The sequence below is a fragment of the Rhinatrema bivittatum genome, chromosome 1, assembly GCF_901001135.1.
Source record: "Rhinatrema bivittatum chromosome 1, aRhiBiv1.1, whole genome shotgun sequence".
NCBI lineage: Eukaryota > Metazoa > Chordata > Amphibia > Gymnophiona > Rhinatrematidae > Rhinatrema > Rhinatrema bivittatum.
The window spans coordinates 255,833,191-255,856,625 of record NC_042615.1 but is presented as its reverse complement, the minus strand read 5'-3'; the positions used below and the strand labels follow the sequence as shown (position 1 = coordinate 255,856,625).

Below are 23,435 nucleotides of genomic sequence, written 5' to 3'. Positions count from 1 at the left end.
TCTAAATTTATTCCTTTATAATATGTTAGTATATCTCTCTCTTGAAAATTACTGTGTGTGTGTCTGTGTGTATGTATAGGGACATAGAATGTGACTGCAGATAAGGACCTATAATGTACCACATTTCTTATATATTGTTTGTATGTACATATGTATGAAAAATAATGTGTTGATACTTATGTTAGAGTTATGGATGGGAGTGGAAGGTAAATCTGAGTAAATAGGCTTCTTAACAGGTAAGGTGTGGACAATAAAATTTGTCTGTTAAGATGATTTAGGTTTATATATTGCATCACTTCTATATTTGACTGATAGCATGTACCTTTTTTGTAGGATTTTACAGTGAGTGCAATGTGAGTAAATTTATGTTGCCACACATTAAAATCAAGAAAAATGTTGATACAACTCAACCCGAGTCACTATATGGAGAATCATTTTTCTTTAGACAACACAGAGCAAGTCTGTTATACTCAGGACCTTCTTCCATCGCCATTCATGACTGAAGGACCCTCCATTCCAATTGAGCAAGACTTGGTCTTTTCCAACTCAACCAACTTCACCGATTGTGGAGAGGAGATCCTGCTCTATGGGGATATTGAAAAAGTTGTCATTGGGATAGTTCTCTCCATCATCACTTTAATGACCATTGCTGGTAATGGCTTGGTGATCATTTCAGTCTGCATAGTAAAGAAGCTCAGACAGCCATCCAATTATCTGGTTGTTTCCTTGGCGGCAGCTGACTTGTCAGTAGCTCTCGCTGTGATGCCTTTTGTGATTATCACTGACCTGGTTGGCGGAGAATGGCTCTTTGGAAAAGTGTTTTGCAACGTGTTTATTGCCATGGATGTAATGTGCTGCACAGCTTCCATCATGACTCTGTGCGTCATCAGTGTGGACAGGTGAGGACCCTTCTACCTTGGATATTTGAATGAACATAATTATGCAGAATTTGAGCTTGAAAATGCGGCTAGTGCATAAATGATGGGTACAGAAGTGCCTGCATATGCTTATGTCTTCATGGGGGCAGGTGCAAAGTATGTCCATGAAAGTATGTGTGGATATTTGAAAAAAAATCTCCCTGCATACTTTCACTCCCTTGGCCTAACTCGGACTACTTTTATCTACAGTAATCAAACTGCGTTGTTGCATGTGTGAATACACGTTTTCATGCGTAAACACTTGATTATTGACTGCTGTATGACTAGGGCTTCTGATTTTAGGTGCTTATAAATTGAAAATGTAGGTGTTTATTTTGGGGATACCAAAAAGCTGTGTTTTTACGATGCAGGTATAATTGTTGGGTACCTATTCCAATTGAATCAAATACATACAGTTGTAAACCCGAGGAGTTGTTACCATAGAAAAGGCACAAAAAGAAAGTGGAGGATCCAAGTTAAGCAATGGAGAGGTGAAAAAGTACTAGGGGGAAATGGTGTTTTTCAACTGTTTATCTAATAAACACCTATTTATTTATTTATTTTTTGCATCAGGGTGATTTAATGGGGTTTATCGATTAAAACCTAAAGTCAGAAGCCTTATATACGATTAACTGCTTCCTAATGATGGCAGAAACTTGAAGTGAATCTTTTAGCATTTGATATCACATAATCTAAGTTTAAGACACTTTCTTCAATTCATGTTTATTTGCCACTTAAGTTGCAGTTTTGCTATAAATGTAACTTATTTTCTTTTGCTAATTTTTAAATTAAATTGGGAACATCTTATAAAGGTTGCCGAGTCACTTAGTTTAATTTTTGAAAGCGGTGAAGTACTACCAAATCTAACATCTCTTAAATAGATGATCTGTCTTTATAATCTCATTGTGGTTAATCTAGGCCTGTTTACTAGTGGTATTAACACCTTATTTGGTGCTTTTAAAGTGAGTTAAAAAAACACATTAATGCACATTTATTACCAATGTGAGGAATTTATTAATGAGCTATATCCCATGCAAATATATGCAAAGCAGCTCATTAACATTAAAAAGACCTAACGCAGATTGCGATAAATCTCATGATTCAGAATAAGCCTTGGAAAGTTAACTATACCTCTTGAGATGTTATTTCTCCCCCCCCCCCCCTCAGAGCCTTGGCCTGCAGATAAGAACATAAGAAATGCCATATTGGATTAAACCAGAATGTCCATCAAGCTCTGCATCCTGTCCCCAAAAATTGGCCAATCCAGGTCACAAGTACCTGGTATGAACCCTAAGAATAGACTCAGTGGATTTCCCAAGTCTACATGGTTAAATAATGGTTTATGGACTTTTCCTCTAGGAACTTGTGTAAATCCTTTTTAAACTGAGCTATGCTAAGTGCTTTCACCACATCCTCTGTCAACAAATTCCACAGTTTAATGATGTGTTGGTGAAAAAATACCTTCTCTGGTTTGTTTTAAATGTGCTACCTATTAGCTTCATGGTGTGACCCCTAATACTATTTGAAAAGGTAAATAACCATTCTATGTCTATTCATTCCACCTTACCTAAGATTTTTTCAACCTCTATCATATCTCTTCTCAGCTATCTCTTCTCTAGGCTGTAGAGCCCTAAACTGTGTAACCTTTCCTCAAAGGCGAACCATTCCATCCCCTTTATTAATTTGTTCACCTTTCTCTGAACCTTTTGAAATTCTGCTGTATCTTTTTTTCAGATAGGAGCACCAGAACTGCACACAGTGCTCATGGTGCAGTCATATCTTGGATCGATACAGACACATTATGATATCTTCTGTTTTTCTTTCCATTTCTTTCGTAATGCCTAACATTAAATTTTGCTTTTTTGACTGCCACTGCACACTGGAAAGAAGATTTCAAAATATTGTCCACGATGCCAAGATTCTGGGTAGTGATGCCTAATGAGGAGCCAGGCATCATTTTGGTTTATTCTTCCCTATATGCATCTCTTTGCACTTGTCCACATTAAATTTTATATGCCCAATGCCCAGTCTCGCAAGGTCCTTTTGCAATTTCTCACAATTGACTTGTGATCTAACAGCTTTGAATAATTTTGTGTCATCTGTGAATTTGATCTCTTCACTCGCTTTTCCACATCATTTATAAATATAATAAAAATCACCGGCCATGGTACAGATCCCTGAGGCACTCGACTATTTAACTTTCTCCACTGAGAGGAATGACCATTCAATCCTATTCTATGTTTCCTATCCTGTAGCCAGTTACCAGTATACAAAAGGAAATTGTTTCCTATCCCATGATTTTTTTAAATTTCCTGATGAGTCTCTTCTTGTCATATGCCGTCTCAAAAATCCGGATACACCTCGATAGGCCCAATACAGGGTGTTAACTGAAATTGTCATGGATCACACTTAGCCACAGGGCTAAACCCTATGTTATGGTTTTGAGGTGTTGGAGTAGATTCTTGGGTACTGTGGTGATGGCCACTCCCACGGGGAGGAGCCCCGTGAGGAACCACAGTACTAGGCTAGACTCGAGACACACAAACACATAGATTTGTCTTTTATTATACAGCTGAATGATACCACCAGAGGTGGCAGTAGTGAGGTGATCCAGTGGTAGCAGTTCAGGGGCCCTCGGCAGAGGAGACCCGTCTCACAATGGTAGATGTAGCAGCACACGATAGTATAGGGAGTTCCGGATGCAGGTTCCCAGTGCTGAGCTGTAGATGAGCCAGACTGACAAAGTTAGATTACTCACTAACGGGCCGGTACAGTACAGTGCTCTCCGATGGAGCGCACTGTTAGCCGGCATTTGGACACGGAAAACGCGCTAGCTTTACCCCTTATTCAGTAAGGGGTAATAGTGTGTCTAAAATGCGCGTCCAACCCCCCCGAACCTAGTAGCGCCCGCAACATGCAAATGCATGTTGATGGCCCTATTAGGTATTCCTGCGCGATTCAGTAAGCAAAATGTGCAGCCAAGCCGCACATTTTGCTTTCAGAAACTAGCGCCTACCCAAAGGTAGGCGCTAGTTTCTGCCGGCGATATTAAGTCGGAGGTCCCGAAAGTTTAAAAAAGTAAAAAATTAAAAAAATTAAAATTAAAAACGGGGCCCGCGGCTGTCGGGTCGAAAACCGGACGCTCAATTTTTCCGGTGTCCGGTTTCCGAGCCCGTGGCTGTCAGCGGGCTTGAGAACAGACGCCAGCAAAATTGAGCGTCGGCTGTCAAACCCGCTGACAGCCGCCGCTTCCGTCCAAAAAGAGGCGCTAGGGATGCGCTAGTGTCCCTAGCGCCTCTTTTTACCGCCGGGCCTAATTTATTGCGTGCACAGGAGAGTGGGCGTTCGCCCGCTCTCCCGCGTTTTTACTGTATCAGCCCTTAAGTTGGTAGCTGTATAGAGGGAGGTCCCAGCAAGCAGAAGTAGTTGGATTACAGGCACCGAGGTAGGGAGAGCAGGCCCTTGAGGAGCGAGTACCTGGTATCCCAGATAGGCACCTGAAATAAAGCAAAGGGCCCCCGAGGAGCAGGTACCCAGGTTAGAGAATACCCTGAAGGGCAGAGAGAGCTTCCAGCGGCAGAGTAGCTCAGACCGGAGGCATATCCAGTCCTTGATAACTCGATTTGTTAGCAAACGAAGGGCAGGCTAAATACCTGGATGGCGTGACATCACTCGAGGGGGACGGCCCCGAGGTTCCCGCCATGACGTGGATAAAGACGTGGGTGGCGTGTGCGCGCGCATATCCTAGGAGGCCCTCAGGAGAAACATGGCGTATAGCCTTGCCATTGCCGTTCCGGGGACGCCGGAGAGAGTGGCATGCAGACACGGCGGTGGCCATCTTCCCAAGGCTAGCTGGGAGAGCAGAGAGAAAGGTGAGGCATAGGGGTCGAAGCTGTCTGAGACCGGACGCAACACCTAATTCACTCACTAGTCTTTTTACCCTAGGGCATGGGTTATTTTCTAATGGGAAGAAGGATGATCTTCAGTCCCTAAGGTGTACATATGAGGAGAGATTGAAGAACCTAAATATGTATACCCTGGAAGAGAGGAGGAGCAGGGGTGATATGATACAGACTTTCAGATACTTGAAAGGTTTTAATGATCCATGGTCAACAACAAACCTTTTCCGTTGGAAAAAAATCAGTAGAACTAGGGGCCACGACTTGAAGCTCCAGGGAGGAAGACTCAGAACCAATGTCAGGAAGTATTTCTTCATGGAGAGGGTGGTGGATGCCTAGAATGCCCTTCTGGAGGAAGTGGTAAAGACTAAAACTGTGAAGGATTTCAAAGGGGCATGGGACAAACACTGTGGATCCATAAAGGCTAGAGGATGGGAATGAAGTGAAGAGCCATGGGGGTAGATTATTGGAGTGGAGGCTACTACATGGTGATTACTACCCTTACTCAGTAATCCTTTGCAAGGTTAATGCAACTCCAACATTGCTCCCTGCTTCTACGGCAAGGGGAAATGTGGAAAAGAGGATTTGCATTCAGACAACAACCAACAAGGACTGAACTTCACAATCTGGATAAATTAATTAAGCCTGATACATCACTTTGAATGCATATATAGCGTTGCTCTCTGCTTCAACGGCAGGGGAAAAGGGGGAAATGTGGAAAACAGGATTTACATTCAGACAACATCCAACAAGGCAATGATCTGTACAGTCTGGGTAAACAAGCATCGGGGTAACTTGCTTGATGCGGCGGTTACTACCCTTAACCATTAAGCCTTATGCTCACCTTTGATGTAACTCCAACATTACTATCTGCATCAATGGCAGGGGATGGCAGGAAACTTGAATCAAACAGTTACCAACAAGGGACCTGAAATTGGTGGTTGGTGAAACAGATGTGTATGGGAAAATAAGTGTGGGAGCTTGCTGGGCAGACTGGATGGTCCGATTGGTCCTTTTCTGCCGTCATTTCTATGATTCTATGTATTGGTGGAACCTCTTCCATGAGTGTTTTTCATGTTACTTAAGAGCAGATGTAAATGGATGGAACAAGTTCAAAATAATCAATTTGCATCATCAAAGCTGTTCCCAGTTACATCCAGTCCAGACTAATTTATTTCCACAAATTGTTTTTCTCTTTCTGTGAAAGTGTTCATCAGCATTGGGTCCTGATATTTGCTTACCCTCCAGCGTTTGGAAAGATAACTGTCCCAGGTGAGTGGGGGTATCCTTAGTGGGTTCTCCTCCCCAACAGTACCTGAGGTTCCAGGTGAAGACTCCACTGGGGGTCTCTCAGATGTCACATCAGCAGTTGAAAGAAAAGATTAGGTCAAGGCAGCAGCCATACAGGAGAATAGGGGTGATAGAGCAGAGTTGGAGATCAAATGAAGAAGTTCTAAAAAATGAGTTATGAGGCATAAGAGTTAGTGGGGTCATCAAAATAGAGGTTGAAGTCACTAAGGATAAGGGAAGGGGAAGATGGGTCAATGAAGAATGAAAGCCAGGAATTGAAGTCAGTGAGAAAGAGGAAGGAGATTTATCGGGGGGGGGGGGGGGGGGGGGGGGAGGGTCGATAGATGATTGCTACCCAGAGAGGTAGTGGTGTGTATAGTGGATGGAATGGGCTTCAAAGGAAGGTGAGAGAAGGAGTTAATAAATAGGAGGAGTTAATAAGTAGGAGGGGGTGAGCAGGAGTCCAACCCCATCACAATGGCCTACTGGGCAATGTGTGTGGTAGAAAAGATAACCAACATGACAGAGAGCAGCAACTGAAGCAGTGTCCTCAGGGGAAAGCCAGGTTTCAGTTAAGGCAAGGAGATGAAGAGAACGAGAGATAAAATAGTTCATGAATAAAGGCAAGCATCTTGGAGACAGAGCTCGCATTCCAAAGGGAGCACAAGAAATGAAGACAAGAGGGAGGGAGAAAGGGAAATAGTGATCAGATTGGAGGGGTTATGGCTTGATATGGGACAATGGGGTGAAAATTGAATTGAAGGACCAGGATTGGAATGGATAACCCTGGCTGAAAGGAGGAGCAGGAGAATATGAAGAAGATGGGTAGAGGATAGGGACAAGGATGAGTTGATGTCAGGGATAGTGGAAATGGAAGGATGAGGGGAAGAAATCTTTGAAATTCAAGAGCAGTAGACAGTGCAGATGACATAATGGGCAAGGAAGGGTGACCTCAAATTCTCAAAACTCTAACAAAACTCTCTTGTGGGATATACTTAGTTTTTGGTACTTGTAACCTGGATTGGCCACTGTTGCAAACAGAATGCTGGGCTTGATGGACCCTTGGTCTGACCCAGCATGGCAATTTCTTATGTTCTTATGACGAGTCACCACTCTTCCACTGGTTGTGAGAGGGGCACAAGGTTTTCTCTACCCTTATCCTCCCAAAACAGGGTCCTTTTCCTCCCGCAGCTAGGACTAGAGGTTCTCAAGAAGAAAGAGAAAATTCCAAAAATGACTTAAAAAGGTTTCACTTTATTCAACCTGAGGCAAACCCTTCTAGGCAGGGAGTGCCCTGGGAAGGGAAAACTGCTGTCTTTCTCCAAAGGTGTTAGACTGTGAGGCCCAAAACAAATAACTGGAAAACCCCCCCAGCCCCCTCCACTTCTAAATCTTATAAAAAAAAGTCACACTACTCCCTATACACACCCCTCCCCCTTATCCAAACAGGGCCTCACCACTCCAGCACGCCAGAGGAGATGCTGTTTAGAAACATAGAAACATGATGGCAGAAAAAGACCGTATGGCTCCTCCAGTCTGCCCATCCGTCCTACTAATTTAGCATTATAATTCTCATCACTTCCTTAGAGATCCCCCCCATATTTATTCCATGCTTTCTTAAATTCAGATACTGCTTTTTTGTCTCCACCACTTCCTCTTTCCTAAGATTACTCCTGAGTCAACCCCTTTTCAATCTCATCTCATGACCCCTCATTCTAGAGCCTCCTTTCTATTGAAAAAGGCTCACCTCCTGTACATGGAATCCTTTCAGATATTTAAATGTATCTGACATATCTCCCCATCTCGCCTTTCCTCAATCCCCATATGCTTTAGAATGAAGACCACTGATCATTTTAGTAGCCACCCTCTGGACAGACTCCATCCTGTTTATATCCTTTGGAAGGTGCGGTCTCCAGAATTGTATACAGTATTCCAAGTAAGGTCTCATCAGGGACCTATACAGGGGCAATCTCACCTCCCTTTTCCTGCTGGCCATTCCTCTCCCTATGCAGCCAAGCATCTTTCTGGCTTTAACCGTTTGGCCAATTTAATGTTATATTGCATTTGTATCGCTCCATTGTGAGACCGCACCTTAAGTACTGTGTACAATTCTGGTTACCGCATCTCAAAAAAGATATAGTTGCACTGGAGTAGGTACAGAGAAGGGCAACCAAAATGATAAAGGGGATGGAACAGCTTCCCTATGAGGAAAGGCTAAAGAGGTTAGGGCTGTTCAGCTTGGAGAAGAGACGGCTGAGGGGAGATAAGTTAGAGGACTATAAAATCATGAGAGGTCTAGAACAGGTAAATGTGAATTAGTTATTTACTCTTTTAGATAATAGAAGGACTAGGGGGCACTCCATGAAGTTAGCAAGTAGCACGTTTAAAACTAATTGGAGAAAATTCTTTTTCACTCAAGCACAATTAAGTTCTGGAATTTGTTGCCAGAGGTTGTGGTTAGTGCAGTTAATGTAGCTGGGTTTAAAAAAGGTTTGGATAAGTTCTTGGAAGAGAAGTCCATTGACTGCTATTAAACAAGTTGACTTGGGGGTAGATTTTAACTATGGACGTCCGACTTTATAACATGTGCGTGCATGTTATAAAATCGGGGGTCAGCACGCACAAGGGGGTGCACACTAGTGCATCTTGTGTGCGCTGACACCCGTGGTCTTCAGCCGTTCCCTCCCAGGCCGCTCCAATTTAGGAGTGGCCTGTGAGGGAACTTCCCTTCCCCCTACTCTATTCTTCCTACCCCCTCCCCTTTCCTTTAACCTTACCGTTTGCGCCTGCCGTTTGTGTTCCGGGGCTTTATGCGCGTTGCCGGGCCTTTTTAAAATAGGCTCGGCACACGTAACCCCACCTATGCGCGTAAATCCGGGACTTAGGGAATAGCCACTGCTATTGCTGGAATTAGTAACATGGGATCTACTTAGTGTTTGGGTACTTGCCAGGTTCTTGTAGCCTGGATTGGCCACTGTTGGAAACAGGATAGTAGTTTGAGTTAATTCCCATCCTCTTTTCCAAGGTAGACTCCAAGGCAGCCCCCTCACTCCTGCCAAGGTTTAAAGGGAATCTGAACCTATGAGACCCCTCTCCCCCCAGACCTCTCCTTTTGCCTCCTGAAGAAATTGTAGGACTCCCTGGCTAGGAGTGATTCCCATTTGCTTCTGCTCCACTGTTGTCGAAATGTAAAAAATGGCACCAGCTGATGTACAGCGCCCCTTTGTGGATTCTCCTCATGTGGGCCAACACGAGCCACAGGTCAGCTGGCAATATTTTGAATTTTGGCATCTTGGGGCCTTGGATTCACCATGTTTTTGAAGCTCTTTGGGAAGGAGGGAACATTAGGACCTGAAGCCCTGTTAAACCTTGGAGTGTGTGTGTGGAAGGGGGGTTGAGGGCTGAAAGTGACTTGGCAAAAAAGCAGACTCCCTTAGGGAGTGGGGGAAGCAGGGGCTTAATCCTTATATCCTCGATTGGAGAGCCAGGAAGCTGGGAACATGTGATACCACTATGGGCTTAACACTCTCTCTTTAGTAAATCCTGAGTTCACGGGAGTCTGAAGTATATTAAAAACACATTTTTAGTAAATATGTCCCCTAGTTTCTATCAAACCAGTGCTATCTATTGCCAAAGGATCTAGAATTTTTAAAATTATTATAGAATATTTCATGAAGGTATCTTTGTTAAACAGTAAATGGAAATTTAATAATGTTTATTTTAATTATTTTGTGCATTGACGTGCGGTAAGGTGAAATTTGTTTCTTGTCTACTAATTTCCTTTTACTTTAGTCTTGACAGACTAGTCCAGACCAATGGGTTTTCCCTCCTACCAGCAGATGGAGGCAGATGATCACTTTTGCCTTCACTCCGCCTTTCTATATAACCCGGCCTAGTCGGAGGAGGCGTCAGTAGTCTGTTGCCCATGCTGAGTGTGCGTTCCTTCTAGCTAAGCATGTGTAATGGAGCATCCTTCTTTTCCTGGATACGTACTCTGTTTCCCTCTGTTCTTTCCCCAGAGTGAGTGTTTAAACACTTTCTTTTTATTGTGTTTAAGGTCTGGCAAAAAGAAATGTATTGAGAAAAAGAAAATAAAGAAATTGAGCCTTAATGTCTCTCTTTTCCTTCCTCGCGTTTCTACAGCGTAGGGAGTATTTACCTTTCCTACCCCCTAGCTCCAATGTCTTCTCATCCTTTATATTTACGCTAAATGAGGCAAAGAAAAGAAAATTCCTCTTAGGGTGGATTCTAGACTAGTCTGTCAGGATTAAAAGAGAGGAATTTAGAAGATAAGAACCAATTTCACCTTCCTTCATGACCTGCAGACCAGTCCAGACCAATGAGGATGTACCTGAGCAGTACTCTTCCTCGGCGGGAGTGTCCCAGGGCTGCCTACATCACCCCTCTGGCGAATGTTGCATCCTTCTGTTCCTGCAAATTTAACCTATAGTGTTTAGTGAAGGTACGCAGTGAGGACCAAGTAGCTGCTTAGCAGATATCTAGTGGCGAAACAGCCCCAGATTCTGCCCATGGGTCCTGGAGGAGTGTGTATTGTGCCCTCTGGCACTTTCTTTTCCTTGAGCATGTAGGCTGAAGCTATTGCCTCCTTAATCCATCTTGCATCTTTGATGCTGCCTCCCCTTTACGTGATCCTGCGTGCAGCACAAATAACCTATACGACTTTCTGAAGTGATTGGTGGCCTCCAGATACCTTAGAAGGATCTTTCTTACATCAAATCCTTTTATGATTGTCTTCCTGTCCACTCCTCCTCTTTCCTTAAACCCGGGCAGCACCACTGCCTCATTTAATATAGAACCATGATACCACCTTGGGTAAGAACAAGGGAACCGGTCTGATTGTGCCTCTTCTCTGGAGAACAACAGATATGAGTCCCTGCATGATGAGACTTGTAACTCTGAGATTCTTCTAGCTGAACTGACTGCTATCAGAAACACTGTTTTATGCATGAAGTCTTTCACTAATGCCTGTTTGACTGACTCAAAGGGTGGCTGTGTCAGTCAGGTTTGGGACCCATGTTGGCACCTGATTTCTCCTAGGAGGACGTACTCGATTCGCTCTCTTTAAAATCCTGCCTATAGGGATCCCCTTAACTTGGCCACTGAAGCCGGCGATTGCTGCTACCTGCACCTTTAAAGAATTCACCGCCAAGCCCTTCTCCACCCCTGTGTGCTGGAATTGTAAGATTACTGGCAATTCTGCCTTCTTTGTATTGGTGCTTTGCTGTTCACACCAGTTCTTGAAGCATTTTCAGACTCTTGCATATGCTCAAGAGGTGGAAGGTCTCCATAATTCTAATAATGTTGAGATTACTTGTCTTGAATACCCTTTCTTCTGCAATCTCTGCCTCTTAATAGCCAGGCTGTAAGTGAGAAGGGACTTGGGTCCTCCATGTATTCTGGGCCCTGATGAAGCAGACCTATGACCGGGCTGAATTTTATTGGCTCCACTCTGCTGCACCTGAGATGATCTGGATGTCTCGACCAGTCCGGGGCCACCGATACTACTCTCCCTGAATGACTGCAATCTTCCTGGCCACCATCGGCCATGGCAGGGATATATATAATAGCTACTCTTGTGTCCAGGTCTGCGTCAATGCATCCATTCCCTTGGCTAGACTGCTTCTTGACCTGCTGAAGATGTATTTTTGTTGTTTGCCATAAAGTCCCAACTGGGACGTCCCCATCTGACTACTATCTGATCAAAGGCAAAGTCCACCAGCTCCCATTCCGCTGGGTCCAGCTCATGGTGACTTAAGAAATGTGCTTGAACATTGGCTGTTCCTGCTGTATGGGTTGGGGAGATGTCTTGCAGGTGCTTCTCTACCCATTGCATTAATAACTGGACTTCTTTTTGGGCCTGTTTGCTCCTTGTACCTCCTTGCTTGTTCACATATGCCACACTGTGGCATTGTCTGAAAAAATCCTTACTTCTTTTCCTTGGAGTATTCCTTGAAACTCCACCAATGCCAACCAGATCACCCTTGTTTCCAGGGCATTTATTGACCATCTTTTCTCCTTCAGAGACCAGAGGCCTTGCACTATGTGTGTTTTGCAAAGCACTCCCCATCCTTTTCTGCTGGCATCCATGGATATTGTTATCCACTGGGGAGCATCTAGGTTTACCCCTTTCTCCAGATTGCTCTTGGACAGCCAACAGTCCAGGCTGCCTCTTGCCTTTTTTGAAAGTAGGAGCCACTTGAAGTATCCCTCCTGCGGTGACCACCTAGACAGGAGACTCTCTTGTAGGTGTCTCACATGAGCTCTCTCCCAAGGGATTACCTCTGTGGTTGCTGATATTAAACCCAGAAGGTATAAATACACCCAGGCTATCTGTTTTTGGCTCTTCAGGATTGCTCTTATCTGTTGCAGCAGCTTGTGAATCCTCTGCTGCTTTAGAAACACTTTGCCTATTCTTATGTCAAATTGAGCCCCAAGATGTACCAATTCCTGTGATGGCTGCATGTGGCTTTTGGCTTGGTTCACTATCCAGCTTAGGTCCAGTTATACCTGTATCATCCTCTGCATTGCTTGCATCCCCTCCTGGAATGAGTTGGCTCTAAGCCAGTTGTCCAAGTATGGGTGAACGCAAATTTCCTTCCTGATGATCGCCGCTACTACTACCATCAACTTTGTAAAGGTTCTTGGGGCTGCTGCTAGCCCAAATGGTAGCGCCTTGAACTGAAAATGGCAACTTCCTATCGCAAATCTCAAACTGTTGATGGCTTTGCCTGATCAGTTATATGCAGGTATGCTTCTGTGAGGTCCAATGAAAATAGATATTCACCTTTGCGTACTGCTGCAATTACCGTCTGTGGTGAATCCATCTGAAAATGGGGTATATTCAGGTACCTGTTTAGTCCTTTTAGGACTAATATTGTTTGAAACGTCCCTTCCTTCTTTGGTACAATAAAATATATCAAGTATTTATCTCTTCCTCACTCTTGCTTCAGTACAGGCACACTTGCACCCACCTGAAATAACCTGTGTACCATTGACCAGACCTCCTCTTCTTTTTTTTTTTTTCTTCTTTGAGCCCCTGAAAGGCAATCTGACATAATTTTGTGTATTGGAGCCTTCAATACCAATGTGTAACCTTGGTGAACCACCTCTAGCACTCATTTGTCGCCCTTGATATGGGTCCACTCCTCGTATAATTTTTGCAGGCGGACTCCCACCTGTAGGATCAAGGAGTAGCTTCCGTAATTGTCAGCCGGTCCTTTTACCTGAAGGCGCCTCTCTGAACTTACCCTCGTGGCTTCCCTGCCAATTGCTTTGAAAGGGCTGTGACCTCCTGGAAGACTTAACCTTCTGTATCCCTAATCTTCCCGGCCTATAATGTCTGACATTTAGTCGCGGTTTTGAGCCAGGGCCTCCTGTCTTCCGGAAGCCTCTGTGGCTATGAATCTCCAGATTCTTTTACCATTTTTGCCAGATCTTCACCAAATAACAGGTTCCTTTTAAAGGGTGTCCTGGTTAACTTTGCTGTGAAGGCTGAAGGTGCTGACCAGTTTCTTAGCCACAGCAATCGCCTGGAGATGACAGACGTGGCCACCTGCTTGGAAGAGATCCATTTATAAGGTATCCGCCAGAAAGGCTGCCCCTGATTCCACGAGTACATGATCCTGACCCCGCTGGTCCTATGTGATCTGTTCTTGCTGTAACCAGCAGACCGTTGCCCCTGCAGGTTGCTGCTTGCAGGGCTAAGCTGGCCAAATCAAAGGATCTTTTCATAGAGGTGTTCAGCTTACGATCCTTTGGGTTCTTCAGAGCTGAACCCCCTTTTTACAGGAATTGTGGTTCTCTTTGACAGTGCTGCTACCACAGCATCTATTTGAGGTGTTCTAAAGAATTTCTCTCTTCCTTGCAGGGGGATACAATTTTTCCACAGTTTTGAAATTTTTTTAACGCCAGCTCTGGAGTCTCCCACTCTGCTGCCATCATATCCAGAATGGCGGAGTGCAGCACAAATACTTTTGTTGGCTTCCTGATGCCTGTAAGGATTGGATTACCTTTGGGCATATCCTCCTTCACTTGCCCCTCCTCCAACTGCAAAGCCTCAGAGAATTTAGAAATAACAGCACTCATTTCCTGCTGTCTAAGCAGCCCTAACTGCTGAGTCTTCTGTCTGTGAATGCAATTCACTCTTTGAATGCTGCTTCTTCATCTGATTCCCCTGAGGAAATGTTTTTCCCCAGGGGACCAAGCTCATGGCACTGGAGAGACAATCCCCCCTTCCAGTTCCCAGCGTGCTGTCTTTATGGAGGGACTTTATTTCCTGCCCCCAGGGCTCTGGGGCAATGACTCTTCTGCCCCTTTAGCTCTAAATGGTCTTGTGCATCTTCTTGATAAAGTGCACTGAGGAGCCTGGGGACCTTTGGCTTTCTTGCAATGGCTCCCCTACAGGGGAAGATCTTTACAGGCCTGATGTTCCTGAGCGCCCTTGCGCTGGCAGTGCGGATAGCGACAGGACCACAGGGCTATGATCCAAACGTTCCCCTTCCTCTTGCGTGTGCTGCGCTGCCTTTTTTCCCCATCGCAGGTCCTGCAAAAGGAGCCAATGATAAACTTTTTGTGTGCGCTGTGCCCCGCACCGCCCACACTTCTTCCTCTTTTGCATACCCGGTCTCTGAGGGTAGGGGAAGCATGGACTGTGTCTGCCATGGACTTGTTATGCAGTGCCGTTCACGCTGTTACTCCACATGCTGGGAAATTCAGAGGCCAACCTCCCCCCTGATTGCCCCGAGACAGGGAAGAGCAGACACAGTCAGCCGTCCCCGCACTTGATCCCCTGACTCGGCCCTGGCCTACCAGGGAGGAGTGCTTTCCACTTCCTGGGTGGTTAAACTCCGAGGCCCCATCCTGGTTTGTTTTTTTGTATTTTTTTTTTTTCCTGCTGGACTGTCTGCCTACCATCTACTGGAGGCAGAGGACTACTGACGCCTCCTCCAATTAGGCCGCATTATATAGAAAGGCGGCTTGAAGGCAAAGAAGTGGTCCTCTGCCTCCATGTGCTGGTAGGAGGGAAAACCCGTTGGTCTGGACTGGTCTGCAGGACGTGAAGAAAACAGCATTTACCTTGCATTAAAAGCACTGACGCGCAGAATGCGTGGAATTTCAAATTCCGAGCATTGTCTGTAATGCAGCAAACCTAGTGCAACCGTGGGTATGTTAGTGAGCAGATTTGCATGCAAATACATAGAAATCAGTCCATTAATATGCTGTGATATCTGATGTTAGCTAAATAAACAAACTACACCTCAAAAAGTGCAGGGTGCAGGTAACTTTTTCCCTTGGCAGCATCAGAACATTGATCCTTGTTCTGATGTTCCTGGCGTCAGCCCTTAAAGAGCCCAAATGGCCTTTGACCCCTCCCCCCCCCAGCACTGATAATATCCCAGATGTCTTCTGGGCCCTACCCCACCATCCTCACCTCAGCCCTAGTGGCCAAAACGGAGTGAAAGATTCCATATCCTTATGCTCCCCCCACCCCCCCTCTAGAGAAACCTGCCCTTTAAATAAATTCCTGCCCCCGGACCTCTTTTAAACTATCCACAGAGCCCCTTAAAGCTTATTTGGCGTCTGTTGACCCCCTTATGCTACTTTGCCTTTCTGCATGGAGGAGGAGGGCCACAGAGTGTCAAGGGTTAACTGGTGCTATTTTGGACAGTGGCATTGGTGGGGGAGGAGCAAATGGATATCACTCCTGCTCCCACTGGTCTCCAGGGACTTGAAGTAAGCTTTAAGGGGTGGAGGTTCTGGGTTGGGGGCTTGGATGTTGATGGGGGAGGGTGTCATTTTGTTTAAAGTTGTAGACTGGAGGGGAGGGATTTTTTAGGGAACAGTTGGTCCCTATAAAAAGGGTGGTCCTGAGGTTGTGAGGCCATCACGTGTTGCCTTGACAGAGTGCACCATTACCATGGAATTTACTAACCTGCCATAATGAGCATCGCAGATTAGTAAATCCTGCAATATTTTTCTCCGTGGTAAAATACTACAGCTTAGCATAGCTGGGCTTTTTGAGGTTTTCCCATCCGGTTTTTTTTTTTACCTTTTTTTGAGAAATGCGAAGGCATGTATTTATGCTGGCAGCTGGAGATTTTTTTTTAAATTATTGCCTGAAATTATTAAAGACTTTGACAGTGATTTTTGATGTTTTGCAGTTATAATCCTCCTAATGACAGGAAGCATCTTAGATGTTTGACAGGATCACATCACTTTCCGTGCATCTCAAACAGATGCAGACGATTAGCTGATCTGGAGCACATCTCAGACAAGTGTGGACCGATCAGTCCAGGCTGCAATTCTATCATCCCACTGGTGGGGGGTGGGAACCCCAATGGCATGTTAATAAATTGTGTGGGATTCCTGCTAGTAGGATGAGGACCCCTGCTGGCATCGGGACTTTTGCCTGGTGGGGAATTGAGATGGTTGCTGGTGGGGGGAGCAGTTACTACTACCCCCAAATTTTGCTGCCATTTCACTGTGCCTATTGAAAGAATTGCCCCGGATTTTCTGAAGCATCAAGACATTGATGTAGCTACTTCCAGTTCCCCTGACTCCGAAAATTGCAAAGAAAATAGATCCAGACAGATTGAGGTTAATTGCTTAAGCAGATAACTCTGAATATCGGACTCAGCATAACTTTTGCGGCTAACTCTGAGCCACCCTGAAATGCCTCCCTCCCGTCCCTGGAATGCCCCTTCTTATCCGGCTAAATTCTTGCCAAGTAACTAGTTACCCAGCTAGAATTTAGCTGGATAAGTGCTAAACATAGTCGGGTATACCATTTAAACAGATAACTATTGTTATCCATCTAAATGGCTTTTGAATATAGACCTCCTCAAAAGCAATTGTAATTCTTCCCAATTGACTGAGAAGGTCATGGTATATAAGAATGATTCAGCAATTTATGATATCCCCATGTCATTGCCTCACAGAAGAGTGTATGCCGAAGCCATCTGGCTACTTTTCTGTTAAGTAGCAGACACTAATGGATACTTTGTAAACCGTTGTGATGGCGAAACCATACGACGGTATATAAAACTCGATAAATAAATAAAATATAATAATGGATGGGGGGGAAAGCCCATCTAGACTGCCAAATTTACTTTTCCTTTTGCAGTTTCATAGACCATAGCTGATCTCCAGCTTTCACGTCACTTCTTTGCAGTTAAGGATTCTCAGTTGGTGTGTTTGCCACCACTGAGAGGCTGCTCCATGAAATAACCAACCTTTCTGCAAACATTTTCTAATGTTACTTCTAAGTGAATCTCCTTTGAGCCTCATATCATGGCCTTTATTTTCTCGAATTTCATTTCCAATGAAAACTGTTTGTTGCTTGTGCCTTATTTATATTTTTGAGATATTTGAGAGGGTGACTAATAGGGGCAAAGAAGTATGACCATATCCTGCCCATTCTGAATGATCTTTACTGGCAGCCAGTAAAGGCCAGAATATAATTTAAGGTTTAGACCCCGATTTTTAGATACTATATCAGGGTTATCCTGAATATCTGACCATTTCATTGAAGAGGTATGAGCTTGCCAGAGCACTATGGTCTTCCTAATAAACTTTGGTGTTTGTGCCTGTGGTTGCAGATGTAAAATTGTTGGTTATGCTCCATGCAGCTTTCATTTGGACCAGTGATTTTGGATCTGATTACTATTAAAAATAAGGAAAGAAGAGAACTATTTGAGATATAGGAAGTTAATCAAAGCCTGATTTTTTGACCATTCGTTTCCTATTTTAAATTGAGGATTAAGAAGGCAACTATAATAGTCCAGGAACTAGGATATGAATTAATGGTGATTTACATAGTTCTGATGATGGTTTTTTTGCTGATGCTTATTGTGTCTGTCTAGCTTTGTGTTGCGATTTCGGGTCGGCCCCGGAATCGCTACTCACGCCATCGGAGTCCCACGTTGGGCCTGCGCTCCCCGGACCTCCGGGGACCTCGGCTGCCGCGGGCTCGGCGTCTCCCCGCCTCCCCCGGGCCTGCACTCGCTCCTGCCAGGCCCTCTTCGCTGCGACGCAGCAGCCGGCACTCCTCGGTGGCTGGCCCCGCCCCCTAGACGCGCGCGCGTCTCCGATTTACATTTAAAGGGGCCAGCGCGGGAATAGGCAGGGGATGCTCCCGGATGACGTCAGACGCTGCAGGGTATTTAAACCCTGCAGCTCAGCCTAGAGATTGCCTTGCAACGAGGTTCCCAGGTATTCCTGCTTCCAGTTGCTGCGTTCTCCTGTCCTCTTGTTCTTCGTGCTTCCTGATCCCGGATTGGCTTACGATGTTCCCTGGCTCTCGACTCTGGACTGGCTTACGTTGACTCTCTGGCTTCTAACCCTGGACCGGCTTACGTTGACTCTTCGGCTCTTGACCTCGGACTGGTTTTCGGTGATCCATTGGTTTCTGACTCTGGACTGGCGAGCGACTACTCTTCGGCACTTGGACTTCATCAGATCCGGCCCTCGCGGGCCCTCCTAAGTCCCAGCGGCCGGGTCCCTACGGGCTCCTCCTGGGGGGACTCCGGCTTCCAGGGTGAATCTCCTAAGTCCCAGCGGCCGAACTCCTACGAGCTCCTCTCGGGGGAGGATCGGCTTCCAGGGCGAAGGTCTTCTCAACATAGTGCCAGCACCACCAGCACCTCCTTCCTCGCCAGAGTTCTTGGTCGCATAGGGCTCCCAGAGTTCCACCTTCGGCCGGCCACCAGTCCGTCTTTGCCGCCTCCCGGTCGGACTCGCTGCTGCGATCACCTACAGCAGCTCTTCCTCTGGCTCCGATCGGCCCAAGGGTCCACGATCCCAACACTTTGATTGTTTGTTATTTTACCATTATTTGTTGTATCTGTTTATGATGTTGTTTTAAGAATTTGCTTTACTTCAATGTTTTTTTGACAAAAAGGCAAGTAATGAAATCTTAGAAACAAAATCATTTTCATGCTGTCTGCTTTGGGACAAAGTCTGTGGGTACTTTTTAGCTACAGACTTTGCACAAAATTTCAAAAAGAAACTCTCGTTGCTTATTGTGCAGGTAGATTTTGTAAGGAAAATAATAGTGCTTAGACTTGAAAATACAATATGTGCATGTTGTTTTCCAATCCATCCCAAAATATGGCCCCGAGAATGCTTCCCTTCAATACAGCATTCGTTTAGCCAGCCGGTAGCTTGCCTTTGCTCCATCATGGAAAATGTCTATCACTGGGTCGCGGTCTAGGGGTGCTCTGGGCCCCCACTAAACCACCAGGGCTACTTTAAGTCTAGGTGGGGTCAGGAGGCTGGAGAGGGCAACTTCTTGACAAAGGTGAAGGGTTGGGGACGGGGTCTGCGCCTGGGTGTTAAGAAGTTTGTTTCTTGTTTTTGTTTTTACAGCCTTGGCTGCGTCCAGGGGCAGTGGGAGGGTGGGGTTAGTGTTGGGATAGGGGAGTCTACAGAGATCCCTTGGGACTTTCACATTTTCAGCTCCTTTAAGGCATGGCGGCCCTACAGTCCTGGGGCTGCCAATCGTGTGGAATTTGGGGGGCAGTGAAGTTGCACTGCAACTTTGTAAACCCCGCAGTATTTTCCCCATGGAGAAAAATATCACGACTTAGTAAATCCTCTTGGAGATCACACTCCTTCATGATTTCCAGGCTTTTGAGATGTTTCGTTGACTCTGTACTCTCTTAATTGTGTTACCACGAAGGGGAGGACATATAACCATTAAAAGTCAGAATCCTAAATGTAAAAGCCCTAGCAACTTTGATGTGTGTTCCTTCAAGTTTAGAGCATTAGTATTTGCAAGAGTGCCTCAGAAAATAGAGACCAGAGCTGAACTTCTACAGCCAGGTACTGTCAGGACCAGAACCGTTAATCCTTCAGATGCCATACAGACCATACCTTGGACAATAATGCAACTAATTCGCTGATCATAGCCTTTTCTTGTCACTTGCAATGTGGTTTCAATGTCCATGTTGGTAATGTTTTGTCTATGATAGTTATTATGGTGGAAATCTCTCTTTTTGGGTATTTCCTTGGAAGCTGTGTACTGTGCCCCTAAATGGATCTAGTTTCTTGGTGCTTCTGGCTTTTGGATATTTTTGCACCTGACGAAGATGCACATTCTTGTACCTTAATCTTTCCATTCCTCATCTGGAGGAAAGTCTTGGCGTATTCATTCCAAAAGAAGTAGCAATTCTGGACTGACAAGCATTTTAGGTCTGCCATGCTTACCTTGAGGCTTCTATTCCTAGGACATATAAACTGAACAGAGAATATGTAGGCACTGCTATTGCCTTTTCTTGTGGAACATGGCATTCTTTATGATCTCTGATCTGTAAGCTGAAAATTCATTTTTGAGCTTTTTCCTTGATTTTGGAGGCCTGTACCATAATATACTTGACAGCCTAGCTATGATCTACATGGCCTTCATCTGTTCTTGAGCACAATTTTTTCTTATCTGGCTCCATGCAGATGTTCTCTGGTGGATCCCATTCCAAATCACAGGGTAAATCTGTGGATTGCAGGCTGCTTCAGGCATCAAAGGTTTTTCTACATACATGCCTGTGAAAGCATGATGTTCACATGTGTGGACAATAGGTCACTAAATGGATCTATGAGTAGAAACAAGGGCCATCCAATTTGGCCATAAAAGCAAGGTTAACTGAGGGGGTTATAGCTGGGAACCTCTCCCAGCTCTGTCTTTATTGCTTTTCTCCTCTGGCACCGTGCTAATAGGATCTGGAGTTTAGACTGTGCCTAGTTTATAGTCTGAGAAACAGTGACTGGACCTATCCTTTCAGTCACCTCTAGAATTCATTTTAGCCTATCCCTGTCCTATCTGGATTCGGGGACCCCTGGTTCTCACTTTCTTCTTGAGATTGCCCTTATTTCTAACTGTCTTTTTTTTAAATCTTTCTGGGTCCTGTCACGGTGTTTCTTGGTATCCCAGTGCTGCACCTGAGATATATGTATATGTTTGCGTGTGTATATATAATGGGCCGGATTTTAAGACGTACGCGCGGACGTACATTTGTGTGCGCAACCCGGCGCGCGCATGTTATAAAATCCGGGGTCGGCGCACACAAGGGGGTGCACACTGAGCCCTAGGGGAGCCCCAATGGCTTTCCCCGTTCCCTCTGGGGCTGCTCCGAAATCTCCTTCCAAAACTTTCCTTCTGCCCCCCCCCCCCCCCAACCTTTATTTTATAAGTTGCGCCTGCCTCCAGGTAGGCATAGGTTGCGCGCACCGGCCGATGGCCAGCCCAAGATCCCGGGCACAGCACCAAATGGCCACTGTGCCTGGAGGCTCTGGCCCCACCCTGCCCTGGACCGCCCTGCCCATGCTCTGCTTTATGCGCGCCGCCGGACCTTTTGAAAATAGGCCCGGCGTGCGTAACCCCCTACGCGTTTAAATCCTTGAAAATCTGCCCCAATATTTCTGAGTTTCTTCATGGCTTTATGTCTTTGCTTCAGAAATGCATAGGCAGTTTTTTTGTCTGTGTATAATGAATTGGTGTCCTAAATCCTAGAATGCACTTGCAGACAGAATTTAATTAGCTTATTATTTATTTCCATTTGCTATCCCCCCTTTTCCTGGGAAAGATAGAACAGTTTTCATTGTTAAGGGAGGAAATCTTGCAATAGGATGGGTGAAAATGGAGAAGGCTTGGCTGGATAGCCAGGCTCTGATTTTTTTTCTTCTTAAAGGAAGAGTAGCAGGTTAAGAACATAAGAAAATTCCATACTGGGTCAGACCAAGGGTCCATCAAGCCCAGCATCCTGTTTCCAACAGTGGCCAATCCAGGCCATAAGAACCTGGCAAGTACCCAAACACTAAGTCTATTCCATGTTACCATTGCTAATGGCAGTGGCTATTCTCTAAGTGAACTTAATAGCAGGTAATGGACTTCTCCTCCAAGAACTTATCCAATCCTTTTTTAAACACAGCTATACTAACTGCACTAACCACATCCTCTGGCAACAAATTCCAGAGTTTAATTGTGTGTTGAGTAAAAAAGAGCTTTCTCCGATTAATTTTAAATGTGCCCCATGCTAACTTCATGGAGTGCCCCCTAGTCTTTCTACTATCCGAAAGAGTAAATAACCGATTCACATCTACCCGTTCTAGACCTCTAATAATTTTAAACATCTCTATCATATCCCCCCTCAGCCGTCTCTTCTCCAAGCTGAAAAGTCCTAACCTCTTTAGTCTTTCCTCATAGGGGAGCTGTTCCATTCCCCTTATCATTTTGGTAGCCCTTCTCTGTACCTTCTCCATCACAACTATATCTTTTTTGAGATGCAGCGACCAGAATTGTACACAGTATTCAAGGTGCGGTCTCACCATGGAGCAATACAGAGGCATTATGACATTTTCCGTTTTATTCACCATTCCCTTTCTAATAATTCCCAAATAAGCCCTGTGTGAACCAACTGAATGCATGAAACCTCGTGCAGGCTATTCTTGCTGTAGCAAGTGATGATATACTCATACACCCAACCTATAATTTTCTTAAATTTCACCGCAATGGTGACATGTATTTTTTATACAACTTCTATGCCCACAAACGAAAATTTTTTGAAATGAAAGGTGGTGGTTTCATACACTGTTATGGCAATAACCATCCAGGTTGTACCATCCTTTGAAATAATCATAAACTCACCAACCCTCCTCCTCTTATGTTATCAAATTTGTGCCACATGCTGTGAAATTTGTGAGATACTATTTTAATATATAAGTTAACTTATTGTGCTTATACTATGCCATGCTCGGCTTTCTTATATTCAACCAACCGCCAGATAAACCACTACTTAGCTGAAGATTATGGCATCTTCCTCCACTCATTCATGAATAAATTGCTGAACCCAACTTGTACAAGTTTTGAATGAAATCCTTCTTCAGGGGTTACCATATCGCTGCAACTCGTTGTTCATGTACTATTGCCGTGCCTTCTTCCTTAATTCAAGTTATGCGCTGAGAAGCCTCCTCTCCGGCGTCTTGAATGGCGGTCTAACGTCCAACAGCTTCACCTCTAGAATTTAAAGTCACCTGGGCATTCATGGAGAACCAATCAGTGATGGTTTTTCAAATTAGAGACATCCAATCAAGCTCATTCAACCCATAATGTTGTTCCGATCTTATTCATTTTTATTTATTTAACATTTTTTTTTAATTCTTTATTTCTCAATTTTCATATTATTCACATACAGAAAGTGAATTACAGTAAATATTAACAACAATAAAAGAAGAAAAAAAACGACATAAGGAATTAACTTCCTAATACCTATAATAAATGCAACTTTACTGTTAATATTTTCATAAAGTAATGAAAAGA

At 44.7% G+C, this 23,435-nt stretch overlaps 1 protein-coding gene across 1 annotated transcript in view; it reads left to right on the top strand.

Annotated features, from left to right (window-relative positions):
- The window catches only part of LOC115087124 (5-hydroxytryptamine receptor 7-like), an 80,028-nt gene that overhangs the window by 29,176 nt on the left and 27,417 nt on the right, over positions 1-23,435 (top strand). Inside the window, 1 exon segment of the mRNA XM_029593887.1 lies at positions 334-899. Coding sequence (XP_029449747.1) covers positions 394-899 — 506 coding nt within the window. The 5' untranslated portion in view covers positions 334-393.